Source organism: Aquarana catesbeiana, linkage group LG04 (assembly GCF_042186555.1).
Source record: "Aquarana catesbeiana isolate 2022-GZ linkage group LG04, ASM4218655v1, whole genome shotgun sequence".
Lineage (NCBI taxonomy): Eukaryota > Metazoa > Chordata > Amphibia > Anura > Ranidae > Aquarana > Aquarana catesbeiana.
In genome coordinates this window covers 520,935,399-520,953,746 of record NC_133327.1, presented here as the reverse complement: position 1 = coordinate 520,953,746, position 18,348 = coordinate 520,935,399, and the positions used below count along the sequence as shown (strand labels likewise).

General features: G+C 43.7%; 1 protein-coding gene across 2 annotated transcripts in view; it reads left to right on the top strand.

Moving 5' to 3' along the window:
- Positions 1 to 2,275: 2,275 nt before the first annotated feature.
- Positions 2,276 to 18,348, top strand: part of STRN (striatin) — a 181,829-nt gene continuing 165,756 nt past the window's right edge. Inside the window, exon 1 of one of the 2 annotated variants that reach the window (XM_073627787.1) lies at positions 2,276 to 2,853. In XM_073627787.1, the coding sequence (XP_073483888.1) occupies positions 2,581 to 2,853 (273 nt within the window). In that variant the 5' untranslated portion in view covers positions 2,276 to 2,580. The remainder of the gene's footprint in view (positions 2,854 to 18,348) is intronic. The other variant, XM_073627788.1, reaches the window with a different exon arrangement.

Below are 18,348 nucleotides of genomic sequence, written 5' to 3'. Positions count from 1 at the left end.
ATGTAGTTACGTGCTTTTGATCTTAATTAATGGTACTGTATGATGTTATTGCATAGTGCAGCATATGTTTAACTCCTTCAACATTATCCCCTGTTCTGTTATTCTAATGCGCAATTTTTGATGACGTTCTGATGCACAGTTTCATTGAACCCCCCCCCCCACATGCCTTTCCCAGTTGGATCCAATCGCCTAAATGTGACCAGCTATTATATAGGACTTGGTTGCATAATAATAATTTTTTGCATCATTAGTATTTATTTTTAATTTGTTTAGTTTTTATTACTGCCAAATTAGCAATTGTGTATTCCTGCTGGGCGCTGTACATGTAATTGCTGCTGCTTATTTGCCTATTAGCGTTTTTCCCCCTTCTCGTTTATACAGGTCTAGTTGACCTTCTTAATGTTGCCTCCAGCAACATGGCACCGACCCGTTTTCCGCCGCTTACATCATACGTCGTTACATTACATCGTACGAGCGACGTACGTCACAGAGGAGGTCTTGCCAGGCCCACCCCTTCCCTTGCTTGGAGCGTAGATACGCCTGGCATGCGCTCCACGCTGTAATAACACTAAGACAATTTGTTTGCACTATGGAGAACAGTGTACATGCATCGGCGTGGCTCCTTGTAATTTACAGAGGCTATAAGCAGCTATTGTTGAGACCAGCATCTATCCCGTTTCAATGGAGGTTCCTTTGCCCATCACCTTCCCTTATTATTTGTATTTGCACTGTAGCTGGCAAAGGTCTGGCTTTGCCCCTCTAGTGGGTGTTTTTATTATTATTATCTATTATCATTATTATTATCATTATTATTATGGTCATTTTTCAGAGTTCACCATTATGAACATTACTATGTAGCGCATATTATCTTTATTACTTATCTGTTTATTTACTTATTTGCTGGTCTGCCCACCTATGTAGGAGAATAGAAAGGAGGGGCTTTCCTCATTGGGCCTGATTGATTGAAGGTGCATGTGGGCCTATCTACTGTATATGTATTCACTTATAATAAAAGAGGGGAATGCTGAAGGAGGATTCACTGCCGTGCTCTGAGGAAGAGGGGATGTTCCCCTCGAAACGAGTCAGCCAGCATTGATTCTTGTGAGCTCCTCCGGCACCTCTGGTGGGCTCTGCTGCTCCTTGACTGCATGCTGTGATTTGAAGATTGTTTTATACTTTTGGGATCTTCTACTACTGTTTGTAAGTAGTTCCTTTTTATCATTTTTATCTAAAGGATAATGCACATGGCTGGTGCGCCCTTTCTTTCTTTTTTTCTCGTTGTCTGCTAGGATTTCCCACCCTTGAGGGCAGCAAGGCCTGTGTTCTAATATCGCTTTTCAGCTACCCACTTGTGCGCAGGAGCTTTTTTCTTCGTTATCAGTATCTTTGCTGTATGAATGTCAATGGTCCCAAAAAAGTGTCAAAAGTGTCCGATCTGTCCGCCGCAATGTCGCAGTCCTGCTAAAAATCGCTGATCACCGCCATTACTAGTAAAAAAAATAAAAAATATAAATGCCATAAATCTATTCCCTATTTTGTAGATGCTATAACTTTTGCGCAAACCAATCAATATACGCTTATTGCGATTTTTTTTTTTTACCAATAATATGTAGAAGAATACATATTGGCCTAAACTGATGAAGAAATTTGTTTTTTTTTACATTTTTTGCAGATATTTATTATAACAAAAAGTAAAAAATATTATTTTTTCTTCAAAATTGACGGTCTTATTTTGTTTATAGTGCAAAAAAATAAAAACCGCAGAGGTAATCAAATACCACCAAAAGAAAGAAATTTGTGGGAAAAAAAAGGACGTCAATTTTGTTTGGGTACAGCATTGCGTGATAGTGCAATTGTCAGTTAAAGCAACGCAGTGCAGTATTGCAAAAAATGGGGGCAAATCCCTCTGGGGCTGAAGTGGTTAAGTGAGGTTCTGCTGACGTAACCAGAGCCTCACTGCTGCATCCTTGGAGGTTTCTGTCCTACAGCCAGAGTACCAGGAAAAAAGGAAGGAATTATCTGCCCTCAGCAAAAACAGCTCCCTGGGGAAACAATGGAAAGGGAAAAAAAGTTAGCAACAAAGAATAAATAGCCTGCTATTATCTCTAAGCATCTGTTTGCATATTGTTGCTACTAAACATTTTTAAAGGTTGTTGCAATGTTTGTAATAAGAGGGAAGTTCTCCCACTGCTTTTTGAAGCATTGTATGTATTTACGACTATGAATAAAGTTATGTGAGAAAGAAAAAAAAAATCCAGGAAGGTTGGCGTGTAGGGTGGCTCCTAACCTGACGGCTTCTGGCCCTACGTGACGTCACGGCGCCGCTGTCAGAGAGGCAGGAGACCCGCCCAGGCAGCAGCAGTAGCAGCGGCTGGTCTCGGTTGGAGTGTGGGCGGCAGCGGAGCCCGGGGGTTGCGGCGAGAATAGAGCGGACTTATGTGACGTCAGGCGGTCATTCCGGAATCAGCCCCTCCCCGCCCCGACCGTGTGTGTAGAGCGCTTCTTCCTGTCTCTTCCGCCTTCTCTGGAACCAGCGGCGGTCGGTCGCTGCTCACCGCGGCCCCTGCTGCGAAGGCTGCCATGGACGAGCAGGCGGGGCCCGGCGTCTTCTTCAACAACAATAACAATTCGCTGCTGTCCGCCGCTGCCGGAGGTCCTGGTGGAGCCGGGAAGGGATTCGAAGCCGGGGCTGCTGATGCGGCCTCGGCGGCCGGAGGAGCTGCAGGAGGCGGAGGAGGGACGGCCGGCAGGGCCCAGTACAGCATCCCGGGGATCCTGCACTTCCTACAGCATGAGTGGGCCCGCTTCGAGGTGGAGAGAGCGCAGTGGGAGGTGGAGCGAGCCGAGCTGCAGGTAACAGCCAGCACCGGGATGTGTCACCGATCATTACATATAGATGACACCCTGACAACACCGACTGCACTTGTCTCGTGTCTGAGATGTGTCCTGTGCATAGCTCCCAACTGTCCCTGATTTCGAGGGACTTTCCGTAGCTCCCGACTGTCCCTGATTTCCGTAGCTCCCGACTGTCCCTGATTTCCGTAGCTCCCGACTGTCCCTGATTTCCGTAGCTCCCGACTGTCCCTGATTTCCGTAGCTCCCGACTGTCCCTGATTTCCGTAGCTCCCGACTGTCCCTGATTTCCGTAGCTCCCGACTGTCCCTGATTTCCGTAGCTCCCGACTGTCCCTGATTTCCGTAGCTCCCGACTGTCCCTGATTTCCGTAGCTCCCGACTGTCCCTGATTTCCGTAGCTCCCGACTGTCCCTGATTTCCGTAGCTCCCGACTGTCCCTGATTTCCGTAGCTCCCGACTGTCCCTGATTTCCGTAGCTCCCGACTGTCCCTGATTTCCGTAGCTCCCGACTGTCCCTGATTTCCGGGGACTGTCCCTGATTTCCGGAGCTCCCGACTGTCCCTGATTTGGAGCAACGTCCCTCTTTCCATACCTCCCATCTGTCCCTGATTTCGAGGTACTGTCCCTAATTTGGAGCAATGTCCCTCTTTCCTCCCCATTCGTCCCTCATTGTGATCTGTTCTATATAGTTGTATATGAAATGCACTTTTTATCTTTTGAAAAGTGTTTCCCAATGCTAAACCTTTCATTCAAATTCTAAATTGCTGCATTTGTAAATTTTAAAAGCCAATATAAAGGAATAGTAGTGGTAAAAAAAGCCCTGGTGTTTTTTTTTTTGGGTTATATCTCCTTTAAGGGGGTGTGGCAGGGTGTGTCTACAAACGTATGCCTACATACGTTTGCTAGTAGGTGACCCTCATTCCCATCTCAAAATGTTGGGAGATGTGTTTTGTTAGGGGGGGGGTGGTGCGGTGCTACCGCTAGGCGGCTGCCTAGGGCGCCCAGCCGCTCGTTTCCCTCTGCGTCTTCATGCTACAGTAAGTAACTAACTCAGTCTCAGGCAGCTGCACTGTCCGACCGGTAGTGTAATTAGAGGCAAAGCGCTAGAGGAAGTGGTGCCTTCTGTCACATTGGCAGGGCAAAGGGGGTGGAGTCAATGGGGGCTGCAAAATGAGGTTTCACCTAGGGTGTCAAAAATCCTTGTACCAGCCCTGTCTGTGGGGGGGTCCAGAGATGTCTGGGGGGTGCAGATAGAATGCTCTCATCCTGTGTCATCTCTATCATTTAAAGTAGAAGTCCACCCTAACACTAAAATTCCTGCATCTATAGTTTTAGGGGGGACTTACACTTTAATACGATCAGGTCCAATAGGATTATTTATTTAAGCATCCTATACACAATACTATCACTACAATTGCTGTTGACTTTACCAAAACTATTTAACCACTTAAGCCCCGGACCATTTGGCTGGCCAAAGACCAGAGCACTTTTTGCGATTCGGCACTGTGTCACTTTAACTGACAACTGCGCGGTCGTGCGACGTGGCTCCCAAACAAAATTGACGTCCATTTTTCCCCACAAATAGAGCTTTTTTTGGTGGTATTTGATCAGCTCTGCGGTTTTTATTTTTTGAGCTATAAACAAAAAAAGAGCAACAATTTTAGAAAAAAAGGAAAATGTTTTACTTTTTCCTATAATATCCCCAAAAAATATATAAAAAAACATTTTTTTCCCTCAGTTTAGGTTGATACGTATTCTTCTACATATTTTTGGTAAAAAAATAACAATAAGCGTTTATTGATTGGTTTGCGCAAAAGTTATAGCGTCTACAAAATAGGGGATAATTTTATGGCATTTTTATTAATAATTATTTTTTTTTTTACTAGTAATGGCGGCTATCAGCGATTTTTATCATGACTGCGACATTATGACGGTCAGATCGGACACTTTTGGCACTATTTTGGGACCATTCACTTTTATACAGCGATTAAAAATGCATTGATTACTGTGTAAATGTGACTGGCAGCGAAGGGGTTAAACAGGATGGTGCGCTGCAGGGGTTAAGTGTGTCCTAGGGATGTGTTCTAACTGGGGGGGATGGGCTACGTGTGACACGACACTGATCACCGCTCCTGATTACAGGGAGCGGGGGATCAGTGTCAGTGTCACTAGGCAGAACGGGGAGATGCTTGTTTACATTAGCATTTCCCTGTTCTTCCTCTCCGTGAGACGATCGCGGGTATCCCTGCGGACATTGAATCCGTGGGACCCGCAATCACACTCGCGGCAGTGTCGTGCACGCGACCACATGGCGGCAAATTTAAAGTGATGTACCCGTATGCCCATTTGCCTGTCCGTGCCGTTTTGCCGATGTATATATGTACATGTGGCGGCCGGCAAGTGGTTAACAAGGTCACATTTACATGGGTGACCTGCCCCAGTGTGAATGACAGCAGCAGCAATCTGCTGATTCCTGCTGCAGTTTTTGTCACTGGCTAGCTGCAACCACTGGCCCCTGTACATTTTCAGTGACAGGTTCACAGTGCCCACAGCTATCCGTGGCTGTACCCAAAGCCAGTGATCACTGCTGATGCACTGGAAGGGGCCTTAGATCTACCATAAACGACATAGTAGAAGGCCATGCCAAATTTAATCCTAAATCAAGGAATCGTTTAGGTTTTGTCTTATTTGGCTACATTTGCATGGGTGATTACCCCCGTTGCGAATGACGGCAGCAGGAATCTGCTGATTTGATTACCTGTGAACGGGTAGCTGTGGTCGTCAAGCCCTGTACACTTTAATGGCAGGTTGCCGGTGGCCACAGCTCTCCAATGCTGTCAGCACAGCCAACAATTTCCTACACACTTTGTGTGCGTCCAGCATCAATCATGGCAGGTAATCAATGGGTTGTGCGGGCAGTTATGGAAAGCTGTGGCCACTGGCAACCTATCTTTGAAGTGTACAGGGCTCAGTGGCCGCAGCTAGCCGCTCGCAGATGACCAAAACAGTGGGAATCAGAATATTCCTTCCCCTGTCATTGGCACTGGGTCTAGTCGTCCAGTTAAAATTATATTAAAAAGTACGTTTTTTAATTAATTTTTTTTTTTTTAAGTCTTGTGGCCCCACGTATGCGCAGAGAGTGTGTCGACATGCAGAAAGTATAATTGCACTACACATGTTAAATATGACTGCGGCTAGCAGTGAATGACTTTAATGACTGGTCTTCGGCGACCACAGCTGTCTGTGGCTGTTTCCAGAGCCAGTGATTACCATGCCATGATCACTCCACAGGTAATCGCTGGTTGGGCGGATAGCCACAGATAGCTGTGGCCACCAAGGACTTGTCAATGAAGTGCAGATTCCTGCCGCTTTTGTTCACACTGGGGCTAGTCACCTATGCGAATGTTGCCAAAGAAGACAAAACAATCCTTTTATTTAGTATCAGACCAGGCAGGCCCCTCTGCGTAGATCTCGGGGCCCTTTTGCATTGCAGTGCATGATGAACATTGTATTTCAGCTTGCAGGCAGCTGCCAGTTTTTGGATGCAGGGAGGGAGTACACTGCTTACTTATTTTTAAAAGTGAACAAAGTCACACTTCCTTCATGACTCCACATAGCAGCACAGTGCAATGCGCTGCTGTGCGTTGACAGGTAGTGCCATAAAGTGCACTGCAGTAAAGTGCACCTTGTCTTTATTTTACCATAGCTTACTGCAACTCCGGCCGGAGTTACAGTGCAGACAGGGCACATAGAAAACAATTGTTTTCCATGTGCCCTAGTAGTGACTGGGGTTGATCCAGTGAGGAAAAATGCCAGTCACTGCGCTATGTAAATGAGCCCTAAGGGCTTATTCAGATGGGCGCTGAGTCCCATCCTCCATGCAGAGCTGCTTTTTTCTGCATGCAGGTTCAAAGTGGATACAAATGCAGTGGCCGCACAGACATGTCAAAATTTAATGGACGGGGGCATAAACTTGGACTCAGACGCTGTATGTTTGGGTCTGTGAACTTTCTCCTGTCCACATATCAGATTTTGACGTGACTTTGTCCATGCAGCCATTGCTTCTCTATCCACTTCTATGGGCTTACTGCCGCAGCTCCGAGATAGATAAAAGTGAGGCTACACGGAGTGCCCCTCTGAGTGGCTCTGTATATAACTTCCTGTTATGGGTCGACAACGTTGCCCCTTAGATCCCTTTCACACCAGCACCTTCCAGTCTGCTAAGCAGGGGCTCTAAACAGATCCTCTGCTGAATCGGACATCCGTGTGCTTTCAGTGTTTATATTTAAAAGCCGGAGGTTTTGGGACACCTCTTAGATCTAAGGGTAGGCGGATGTATTCTGATTTGCATCCATTTACACCAGCCTACTTCTAATCCAGAATGATAGCTGAAAAGACAGAAAATGGTGCTATACTTTTCCATTATTTTTTTTTGTTTGTTTTTGGCCTTGAAAGGTAAGCAGATGTAAGCTTCCATTTACAAATGTTTGTCAATAGTCATACGTGACGCTTTTACTCAGGTCTGCCTTAAAAACTGGCAGACATACCGGATTGGGCCACCAGCAGTAAAAGGAGCCTTAATGTTACTTCATGAAGGCTCAGCATTGTCACCCCATGATGCGCACTTCTGTTGAAGTGCAAGTTGATGTGCCACCGCTTTCATCTTCTGAGATTCTGCTATGGTGTCAGGAAGGCCCATGAGTAGCCATGAAGAACTGATATGTATTTGTGAACTAGCCTCTGGAGCTGAAGCGCCATGCATGGACAGTCTCTTAGAAAAATGAAAGTTCTGAAACTTTTTTTTAAAGATAGGGAAATGGGTCTTTTTAGAATAAGTTCACTTTTTTTGGCATGTTACATGCTACACCCTCATTTAGGGTGTAACATGAAACCTGTTACTATGCATCAGTCAACCCTGTGACAGTGGACGGGGGATCTTCTAATATTCTAAAAACAGCACAGCTGTGTGGAACTCCACTCACACAGCTGCATCATTCATTCACAGAGATCTGTAAATAAATTAACTACAAGTCCCGTCTCTGTGGCACATGGCTTGTAGTTCTCAGCAAATTATGAGAGCACTGATCGGCGCCCTCCTAATTAGTTGACTCTTCCTGCACAGTGCAAAGAAGTGCACATTCTTTACCTGCAAAATCATGTGCGTTTCTTTTATTTATTTTTTGAAGGTATACTTAGCCTTTAAAATGCTTTAAAGCCAAACTCCAGGAGTTGCAAAAAACTGACCTTATTCTTCACTCCAGCAGGCTTTGGTGCTCACCTCTGCTCCAGCTTGTGTGTGGACCCTCAATGTCCTCACGTATAATGTAGATTGCTTGCACATTGTACTTGACGTCTTATAGAAGAGGCTTTGAGGGACCAGTTGCCCAGATGGAGGAAGTCTGCCACAAGGAGGGGGAAGGTGAGTATTACACTTTGCTCTTCATCCCCTAAAGTAACAAGCATTTAAACCTTGCAGTACAGTGTGGAGGTGTTCTGTAAGGGTAGCTTTTATTTACTTTTTTTTTCCTAGTAAACACATAGGTCCAACCTGTAAGCTAGCACCTTTTCCCTATAGTCATGCTGCCCTCTTGCGTTCAGTTCATTTTAAATGTAGGAGAAACTATTTGGGGAAGTATAAACAAACTTTATGCTTCCCAGATCAAGTATAGTATGATACAGAAGATGCATTCTAAGTATCTAATCTGCCCCTGGAGGCATAGAATTCTATTTTCTCTAAACATAGCTAAACTTGATAAACCTGCACTCCGGTAAAAGCACAGTGTGTATTATACCCTTTATTTAAAATATTACATGCATTTAGAAATGCCCTGTAAATGCATATAAATGCCTACTTCTCGTGGATGAAAAGGCGCAGTTTCTTGCAGCTGGACATACAGGTAGTTGCAGGCAGCTGGGACCGCTCAGCCTGTACAAAGCAATGACAGGCAGATAGAAGCCACAGTTGTTTGCCGCTGTCATGCCGATTTTTGCATGTATCCACACATTAAGTGGTTCGGTACAGATATTCTTACCTGGGCACTTACCTAGGGTTAAACATTGGTCCCTAACAGTAGGTAACTGCTGGATGTGCAGTTACATGTGGACAGCTGTGACTCCTTTCAGCCTGTCGTTACTTTGTATGGGCTGAATGGCTGCAGCTGTCCGCAACCACCTGTCAGCTCAGCTGCGAGAATCCAGTTATTTCTGTTGCTGTCTGTGCCTATCCATGTCTGACAGTGTGTAGGAGGCCTCTTTGCTTCGCTAATTAAAGTGAATCTGTGCCCAGGCTGTGCATTTACATATTCTGAACAAGTGGCAAAAGAGTTCTCATTCACCCCTGTACCTCTAGGCATTGTAGAGAAATTGATGTTAAAAAGTTCACAAGACAGACATTGAAATTGTGGCTTTATTTCCCTATTTTCTGTGATAGTAACATGGAAGCCTGTCAGCACTCTAATGTAAACAAACAGCAGTGCTTGTGAACTGATAGGCCCCCATCACACTAGTGATTGTGTCACTGGCGAGAACTCGCTTGTAGTAGGGTTGCCATGCAGGACATAGCAAAAAAAAACTCATCTGTTCTATGTTTCACTGGTTTGCTGATAAGTGAGGTGTCCCCTTTTTGCTGGAATCTTACGTTTTGCAGCACTTTAGTCGGTGATGGAGCAAAATGAACAAACAGACAAGTGCTTTCCCTGCACATTTTAGTCATCCTGTACTGGTGAGAACTCCTGGGCTTACATGTTTGTGTCATCTCTGTGTCGACACGTCAGTCTAGGAAGAAGATGTTGAAATGTGATCTCTGTGAGAGGTAATAAATACCTGGATGTTATTCTTGCACATTATTTAACATGCATGCACCTAACTGATGTAAAGTCCACTTTAATCTGAACAAAAATCTTCAGGTTATTTGACTGTCTTCTTTCAGGAAACCTTTGAGAGAAACCTGGAGACTGCCATTGCTCTCCTACTTATAAAATACTAGTTGCTTGGCTGTTATAGTAAATTAATGAGCTGTCATTTCTCCTAGAAGGAAACACCCATTCACACGTTCTATGCATGCTTGATGTGGTGGTGCTGTTCTCTGCAATGCAAAACCCCGGCCTTTCAGAAATTGTCTATACATGGCCAGAATTTTGGCTCTGACGGTACAACCCGGCTAAACAAAACTTGATTGAAAAATTTGAAGGAGACTGGAAGAAAATTGCCAGCAGAACAGTGGCTATGTTCTATCAGATGAAGTCATTGCATCTGATACAAATGCATTTCTGCATACACAATACAGACAAAGTGCTAATGCTTTGTCTGAACCCAGCTTTATTAAAGCGGAACTATACTCGCCTCAGCTGGGTGGCCAGTTTACGGGTTCCAATAGCCGGGCGCTTTCATTTGGCGGGGATGACGTCACTAGTTAAGTCACATTTTATATGCACAGTGAGCGCTGCTCGTGCGCGGTTCACTGTACAAAGGTGGACTGGCAGGTAAGTAACTTTAATGTAACTTTAATGCAAAAGAGACAAAGCATGTCTCTTCTACATTAAAATTCCTATTTTCACCCATTTTTAATTTTGTCCTAAAGTTCCTCTTTAAATTTTTACAGAATCCTAATTAAAATAGTTGAGGACTACCTAACAATCAGCAGATTGTGAGACGATGAACGCTTTTAGGGTGCAGCGGTCAGTTGTATGTAGTGTACAGCACAGGTTGTAGCGGAAAGGAGTGTCTGGGGAAAGAATTGTACTCTGTGGAAACCTGTCCCTCCTATGTTGGTTAAGGCCTCTAAGGCTCCATTCACACTAGCGCGTTTTTTGATGCATTTTGCAGAAATGCATGGGAATTTTTTAACATGGGTTCCTATGGAACATGTTCACATCAATGCTTTTTTGTATCTCTGCGTTTTTGGAAAGGGTCGGGGACTTTTTTTCATGCAAAAAGCAGCGTTTTGCATGTAATGGATTTCAATGGACAAGCATCAAAAACGCAAGTGCACCGTTTTTGCCGTTTTTTTTTTTTTTTTTTTTGTAATTTTTTTTTAAGACTGTAAAAAAAAAATGAAAAAAAAAATGAAAAAAAAAAAAAAAACGCAAATCGCGGCAAAAACGCGGCAAATGGGGCAACCCGGGGCTGCCCCACTTTCGTACCATTCCAGACCCACAGCTATGGGCGAGATATGGGGTTAAAACACTTGGCGATGTAATGCCAACAGGCACCCTCCCGAGCTTTTCATTATTATCCCAAAAGTTCGGACTGCCTGGCTGGATGCAATTTCGGTATTTCCAGTTGCGGCATGCCGCTAATGCTCAATTCCCCGGATCTCTGATCCTCAAGAGCAACTCCATTGAGGAGCTTTTGACATCAGGAGATCTACGCAAACCACTATCGGCCTTGTACGGCGCTCTATTGTGCACTGATCTTCCCAGAATGGAGAAGCTGTGGGAGTTTTGGAAGAGGGATATCCCATCATTAGATAGGGAGGACTGGGAGGATTGCTTGGAGTTGGGCCCAAAGCTTGTAATTTCGTCTCGGGATAAGCTGATACAGGTCAAATTTCTACATCGCGCATATTATACCCCTGAGAGACTAAACAGAATCTTTCCGGAGCGAGACTCAGTATGCCCCCGCTGTAGAGTGCAGCAGGGTACTTACTTACATATGTTCTGGGAGTGCCCCTCAATATTATCATATTGGGAGGCGGTGTACGCCGAAATTAATACTAGAACACAACTTGCCTTAATACCCGCCCCCTCCCTTGCTCTACTAGGAATCCATGAGGACGACCAGCGTCCTCACCATTTGAAGCTGCTTATATCGCACCTCCTGTACTATGCCAAAAAGGAAATACTGCTGAAATGGCTACCTCCTCTTAGACCAGAGGTGGCGGCATGGGAGGCGATGGTCAACGCAGCCCTGCCTCTATACAAAATGACTTACTCTAATAGGGGTTGCCATTGGAAGTTTGAGAAGGTCTGGGCTCCTTGGACTTTGACCTGAGCACATATTATATATTATATATGATTAAGGGTAGAGGGTCGTCTGACCTCGACAGAGGTCTCAAATACTCTTGTTATACTATGTGCTGTGCCATACACTTAGAAATCGCTAATCCTGTTAGGTTGTGAACATTGGTGGACTATATACACTCTTACAGTTAAAATTCAATGTAATACTTACTGCATATGGCAAGAAGATACTCTAACATGTCGATCTATGTACATCTGTAATCTGTATTTTGCTTTCTTACTTTTTTTTTTCAATAAAGCACCAATGTTTGTTAAAAAAAAAAAAAAAACGCGGCAAAAACGCTACAAAAACGCTGCTCAAAAACGTGCCAAGCATGAAAAAAAAACCTCCAAAAACGCTCAAAAGCAACATGCATAGGTGTGAATCGAGCCTAAGGGCACTTTCACACTCACAGCACCTGGGCATCGGCGATAAAGTGTCACTATTTTTTTTTTTTTTCAGCGGCGTGTATACGCCGCTCTTAAAGCACCTCAAAGAAGCTGCTAGCAGGACTTTTTTTGACGTCCTGCCAGTTCAGCGCTCCAGTGTGAAAGCCCTCTGGCTTTCACATTGGAGTGACAGCAGAGGTGCTTTGCAGGCGCTATTTTTAGCTCTATAGCGCCTGTAAAGAACCTCAGTGTGAAAGGGGTCTAAGTAAATCTTTATTGCGGTTGTGGTTACTTATCTTTTAAGAGTACAAGCTTCATGTTTTGTGTAGTTGTGCCCTGCCGAGTGTTGTCAGCTGGGAATCCTATGCAGGGCTTATCAGGTGGGATCTGCTGAGCATCTAACCCAGGTTCTGGTGACCCCAATGTAACCAGCTGTGGGCCTTTAAGATATTTCTTTTTCTAACTGCAGTTTATGATGAACTTATCTCCTTTTGTGTCCTGGATAGATTTCACTGTGTGCCCTCCTCTCAAGACAGTCATGGATACCCTTGCATGAAAAATGCTACTCCGGCGCACAAAATAAACTTAACCTACCAAAGCAACAATAGACTAATGTTTTTCTTAAAGGGAAAAATATAAACATAATGAAATGACTGTAGCATTGATCTGATGCTGCAGTTGTCCCTTGTTGACTCTAAGACCAAGAACTGAGCGATCAATGACCATTGATTACTCTTCACTGAGCAGAGAGTAGTGACTGTCTGCTTTGCTCCTCCAGTGCTCACTGGAGCTTCGGGCTGTGTAAGGGGCAGGAGTGGCTTGCTCAGGCTCTGTGGTACACTGAGAGGCTGAGTCAGCTGATAGTCAGGCATCTGGGTGGATCCTGACTTTAAAAGTCAGGATACTTCTAAAGTATGGACTGGCTCTGTGACGTCAGCTATTTCCCTTTGTTTTTAAATATATCAAAAATGCTAGAAAAGTATTAAAAAAATCAAAAAAATGCTAGGACAGAACGTTAACCCCCAAAATGTCCCTCTTTTGGAAAGTAGACACCCCAAGGTAAAAAATGTTCATGTTGGTATTGAGGTAGCAGGATGAGTGGGGAACACAGAGAAATCTTTTCAGGCAAGCGGCATCCGAAAATGTTCTTAGACAGGACTTTACACATAAATATGTAATACAATTACATTGACAAAAGATCTCAGTGCATTCCTGTGTCAAAATGAAGGAACGCCTGAGTGCATGTGTGCCAGTTACTTTATCCAATCAAGAGGTCAAAGATGGAAACCTGGGAGAAAATGGAAGCAAAGACATTGCTGAGCTGGAGGGTATTGCTTGCAAGGAAAGTCTGCCATAGTGTATTCATATTCTGTGTATACTACACATTATGGCAAACAGCAGCTGGGGGCCCAAAGTTTTTATTTTGTTGTGGTGCTTTAGGCAGATTACTATTATTATTATTATTATATTACTGTTTGTAAGTCTCCCTGTTGGATTAAGCTACTGATTTACCTGTGTTCATTTGTTTTTTTTTTAAATGATATGGGAGTAATGAGGTAGTGAGTAGCTTTTTTATCGATAAACAGGGAAGGCTACACATGTCATATTTGGTGTTTTACTACACACAGTTTTGTTAGATGGCCCGGTGTGTTTTTCATTTGTCTATAGCATAAAAGTTCCAAGTCATGTGACTTTCCTGAACTGTGTGATCTTGTTCTTCAACTATATGCATGTTTGTTTAAAGATCTAGATGTGGCGGAGATTGCTGGAAATTAGTTTGTCAGGACTGGACAAATCTTACCTGGCTGGAGCCAGCACTAAAAGCCTAGGATTCACCATTATACAACCTGCATATTTGACTGTGTATAGGTAACCGAAAGATGTGTAGTTTAACCTACACTGGTCTAGCTAGAACCCATGTGGGTATCCATATCAGAGCGCCGCTGGAGATGATGACAAGCAGTCTGCTATGGCCATGATCGTCTGGCTGCTGCTTCAGCAGCTTCTCCACTGCACACTGAACACAGGGGGTCACTTGCTCGGCTCCAGCACTGGCACTGTTCAGAGAGACCTTGTATTTATTTTTTTTCTTATTCTGATTTGACAAGGTGGAGATCATAATGCCATCCTGTCCTCCTTGTCCATTCATACATGCATTTTCATGTGTTTGCATTGAATTCTGTGGGCCTCAAAACACATGAAAGCGGGCAAAAAACAGACCTCAGCTACTTTCATAAACAGTTTACTCTGATGTGAACAATCTCTATAACACATGGCCTTTGATTCCTGCATTTTAGGGCATTCTAATGTGATTGTATGTACAAGGCCTTAGTTTGTGTTCTACACCAGCTGGCAGGTTCTTATTTTTCTATTTCTTTTCGTCTTATATATTTAGACTAGAATATATAATAAATGTGTAACAATGATTATTAAGTCCAAAGCCTAAAAAAAATGAAATATGCTTATGTTCCCAGCTCTGAGGTTGGTATGTTGTGACCATTATTATTTTACAAAATGACAGCTGTACCAAAAAAGTAATGCTCTGTATACACGATAGGATTTTCCGATGGAAATTGTTTGATGGGATTTTGCTGTCGGAAATTCCGATCGTGTGAAAGTTCCACGCATCAAGCAGACAAACCGCACTGGCTATTGAACTTCATTTGTCTCGGCTCGTCGTACGTGTTGTACGTCACCGCGTTCTTGACGTTCAGAATTTCCGACCAACTTTGTATGACCGTGTGTATGCAAGGCAAGTTTGAGCCAACATCTGTTGGAAAAAAAACATGGATTTTGTTGTTGGAAAATCCTATTGTGTGTACGCGGCATTAGACTCTTTCGGCTGGCTTCAAAATAGCAGTGTTTAGTGAGGCATAAGTAAACAATGAGATCTTTAATCTGGAGCCCACATGAGACTTAAAAGAAGCCAAAAAGTGATTTAGCCAAATTCAACACCGAAGTGAAATTAAAGCCTCGCACACACGATCGGATTGTTGGCCAACAGAGCGTCAGACTTTTGTCAAAAGGGTATGTGCCTGGATCCATTGCAGTGGTGTGCAGGCACATTGTGTCCAGTTATACCAAAGTGCCCTGCAGATGACTTTGGTTTGGCACGTGGTGTTTTGTATTACTCTTGCCTATGACCAGAAGCAATTTGGAAATATATTATAGTGGTTGAATTTGGATCTAAAATGTTATGGAAACTGATACTGTATTGCTGCATTTGCTTACTGTGCTTTTTATTTGGAGTATTACAAACTTATAGTATCCCTTAGACCCCCTTTCACACTATGCCGTCAGCGGTTTTACCGTCGTTTTAACGGCGCTGTTTGGCCGCTAGCGGGGCAGTTTTAACCCCTGCTAGCGGCCAATAAGGTGTTAAATCCGCCCGCAAAATGCCACTGGCACTGCAGCGAGGCCCCATTGATTTCAATAGGGAGCAGCAGTGAGTTCACCGCTCCAAAGAAGCTGCTGGCAGGACTTTCTCTGACGCCCTGCCAGCGCACCACTCCAGTGTGAAAGCCCTGAAAGGAGCAGCTGTTTTAGGGCAGTTTGCAGGTGCTATTTTTAACACTATAGCGCCTGCAAAACGCTCCAGTGTGAAAGGGGTCTTATGCTGCTGTTTTTTTGATCAAGTCAGTGAAATGCATTTTAAAGTATTCTGCATTTGACTTGCTTGCTCTGTACAGCTTGCCTGCACTATTCCTAAAAGTATGTACTGAGCTGAATGGTGGTGTTGTAGCAGTTCAAATTTGAGCTGCATTGATGGCACTGTGGTCTATTACTTTCTGTGGCTCCTCCTACCAAGCTCAGTAGTCTTTTTGTTGGCAGAAGACTGTCTTTGTAAAAGGCTTCTTGAAGCAAACGGAATGGTAGCAGCATGTGTACGCCTCTGTCCAGCTGTCTTTGCAGGTTAAGGGGTGGCTCAACCGTCTGTTTTTACTGCCCCCCGATTACAAATGTAAACAATCCATTAGATGCTTTGTGGCCACTGCAAAAATCATACTGCTTTTTGCATTTAGAAGGCAGTACCTCCACTAAGCCATACACATTCAAGTAATTGGGGGCCACTTCACAACTGCCCTGCAAACATGGTTGAGGTGCAGTCATGCAGCATTTACAGGGTTAAAGGAGTTGTAAACCCTCTAGGTTTTTCATCTTAATGCATTCTATCTATTAAGGTGAAAAACCTTCTGTGGTCCAGCAGTCCCCCAGAGCCCTCCTTTTACTTACATGAACCCAATATTTCTAGTGACGAGAGAGCACAGCAGCGCCAGCCACTGTCTTTGGTCCTCATTGGACAGATTGATAGTAGCAGGAGCCGTTGGCACTTGCTGGTGTCAGTCAAATCTAGTGACACGGGGGGACAGGCCGAGTCCCGCTGTCTGTCAATGGACGCAACAGCAATACTCTATTCTTTTTTTGCTGCTTAATTGCAGCATCTAGTACAGTGGGAATCAGAGGCCTTAGCTGCTCCCTCATTTCACTTTACTTTGGTTTTCAGGGACGCCAGCCGCTGCTAGCCCTGGAGGAGGCATTGGGGTGCTCTGCCTTCTGTAATATATCCACCCTGGTACGTATATATAAGGTGTGGGAATCTGTTGTGATTCGGAGACAAATTTCCATTAGATGGACCTCCCCTCACCCTCCGACTGGATATTCGATCTGAATAGATGCATTTCCTATATTTTCTTTATGAGGAATTGATAGAAGAGGTTCGATACTATCTGGAAGCCGTGGCTTGACCATATGGATATGGGATTGCATTAGGAGCTACGTTTGCCAGAATATAGATGTATGGAAGAAAAATAGTTCTTGTTGGATAAAAGGATTGTATATTGACTTAACAATGGAAAGAATGGGTAAAAATGTGGGCTTTGTGTATGGTTTTTGTGATGTTATGAATATTTGTGTTTTTTTTTATTTCAATGTTTTTTGTGTACATGATGTGGTATAAAAATGGAAAATTAAAATCTGATTTAAAAAAAAAAAAAAAACAACCTTTACAACCCCTTTAAAATGGGCAATGAGGAAGCGATCTCTCCCTGCCTGTCAAACGTTGGTGAAATGCAAGGTCTGCCACTAGTGTAAACTTATCGTAGCTGTGCAGAAATTTAATTCTTAGTTTAGTCCCCCCCCATCAGGGCCAGTTCACACCATGAAGCACACAGGAACACACTGTGTGCTTCACATGCGATCTGGGAGCAGTGCAATTTCAGGCTGTTCATTTGAATGGGCTGAAATTGTGCCAGTGTTCTGCCGAAAACTCCAACTCGTCAAAATCTCCAACCATTTCACTTCCGGTAACTCTCCTGCAGCAATAATTGGAGATTTTGACGAGTTGCCTGTTATCACAGAGCAGTGTATACAGTATGGTACGCTACTAGTTGCCTGTTTAGACAGAACACCAGGTAAGGAGGAAAAAAGTTGTCACCACCTTGAAGGCAGCCATGTTGGTTAGTATCGGGCGGACTAACAATTTCTACTCATTATATGGTATAACGTAGTGTATACGCTGCCACTGTTCTCAAAACAGCCATCTTGTCCAAATCTTCAATTATTGGTGCTGCAGAGTCACCGGAAATGACATGGTTGGAGATTTTGGCAAGTTGGCGTTTTCGGCAAAACATCAGATTGCACCAAAAGCAGTGCATGTACTACTTTTATATGACTCACAGGGCACAATAGTAACATGCAATCCGGTTTCTGTGCAGGCAAACATGCTGCGTTTGGGTTGTCATTGACACTGACACCTACTGCAGACCACAAGTGCAATGTGTTTTAAATGTGGTGCGGGAAACACACGGTGTTCTGTTGTGAACTGGTCCGCAGTACAAAATAAAGTACACACAAATCCTTGCATACATAAATTTAAGAGCTAATGCAACACAACATGGCATGCTAAGATCATTCATTTGTTATATAACTCTCTTACCTTTTGTGTTTGCTAAAAAGTTTATATCCTAATTCAAAGCCAATTGCATTTTGCTGGTAGGAAAGAAGTAGACAATTTTTTTCATAACTTTACTTTTTTTTGTTTTTTGTTTTTGTTTTTTTTTTTTTTTTTACAAAGTATTACATGTTTTAAAAATTCTGGAGCATAT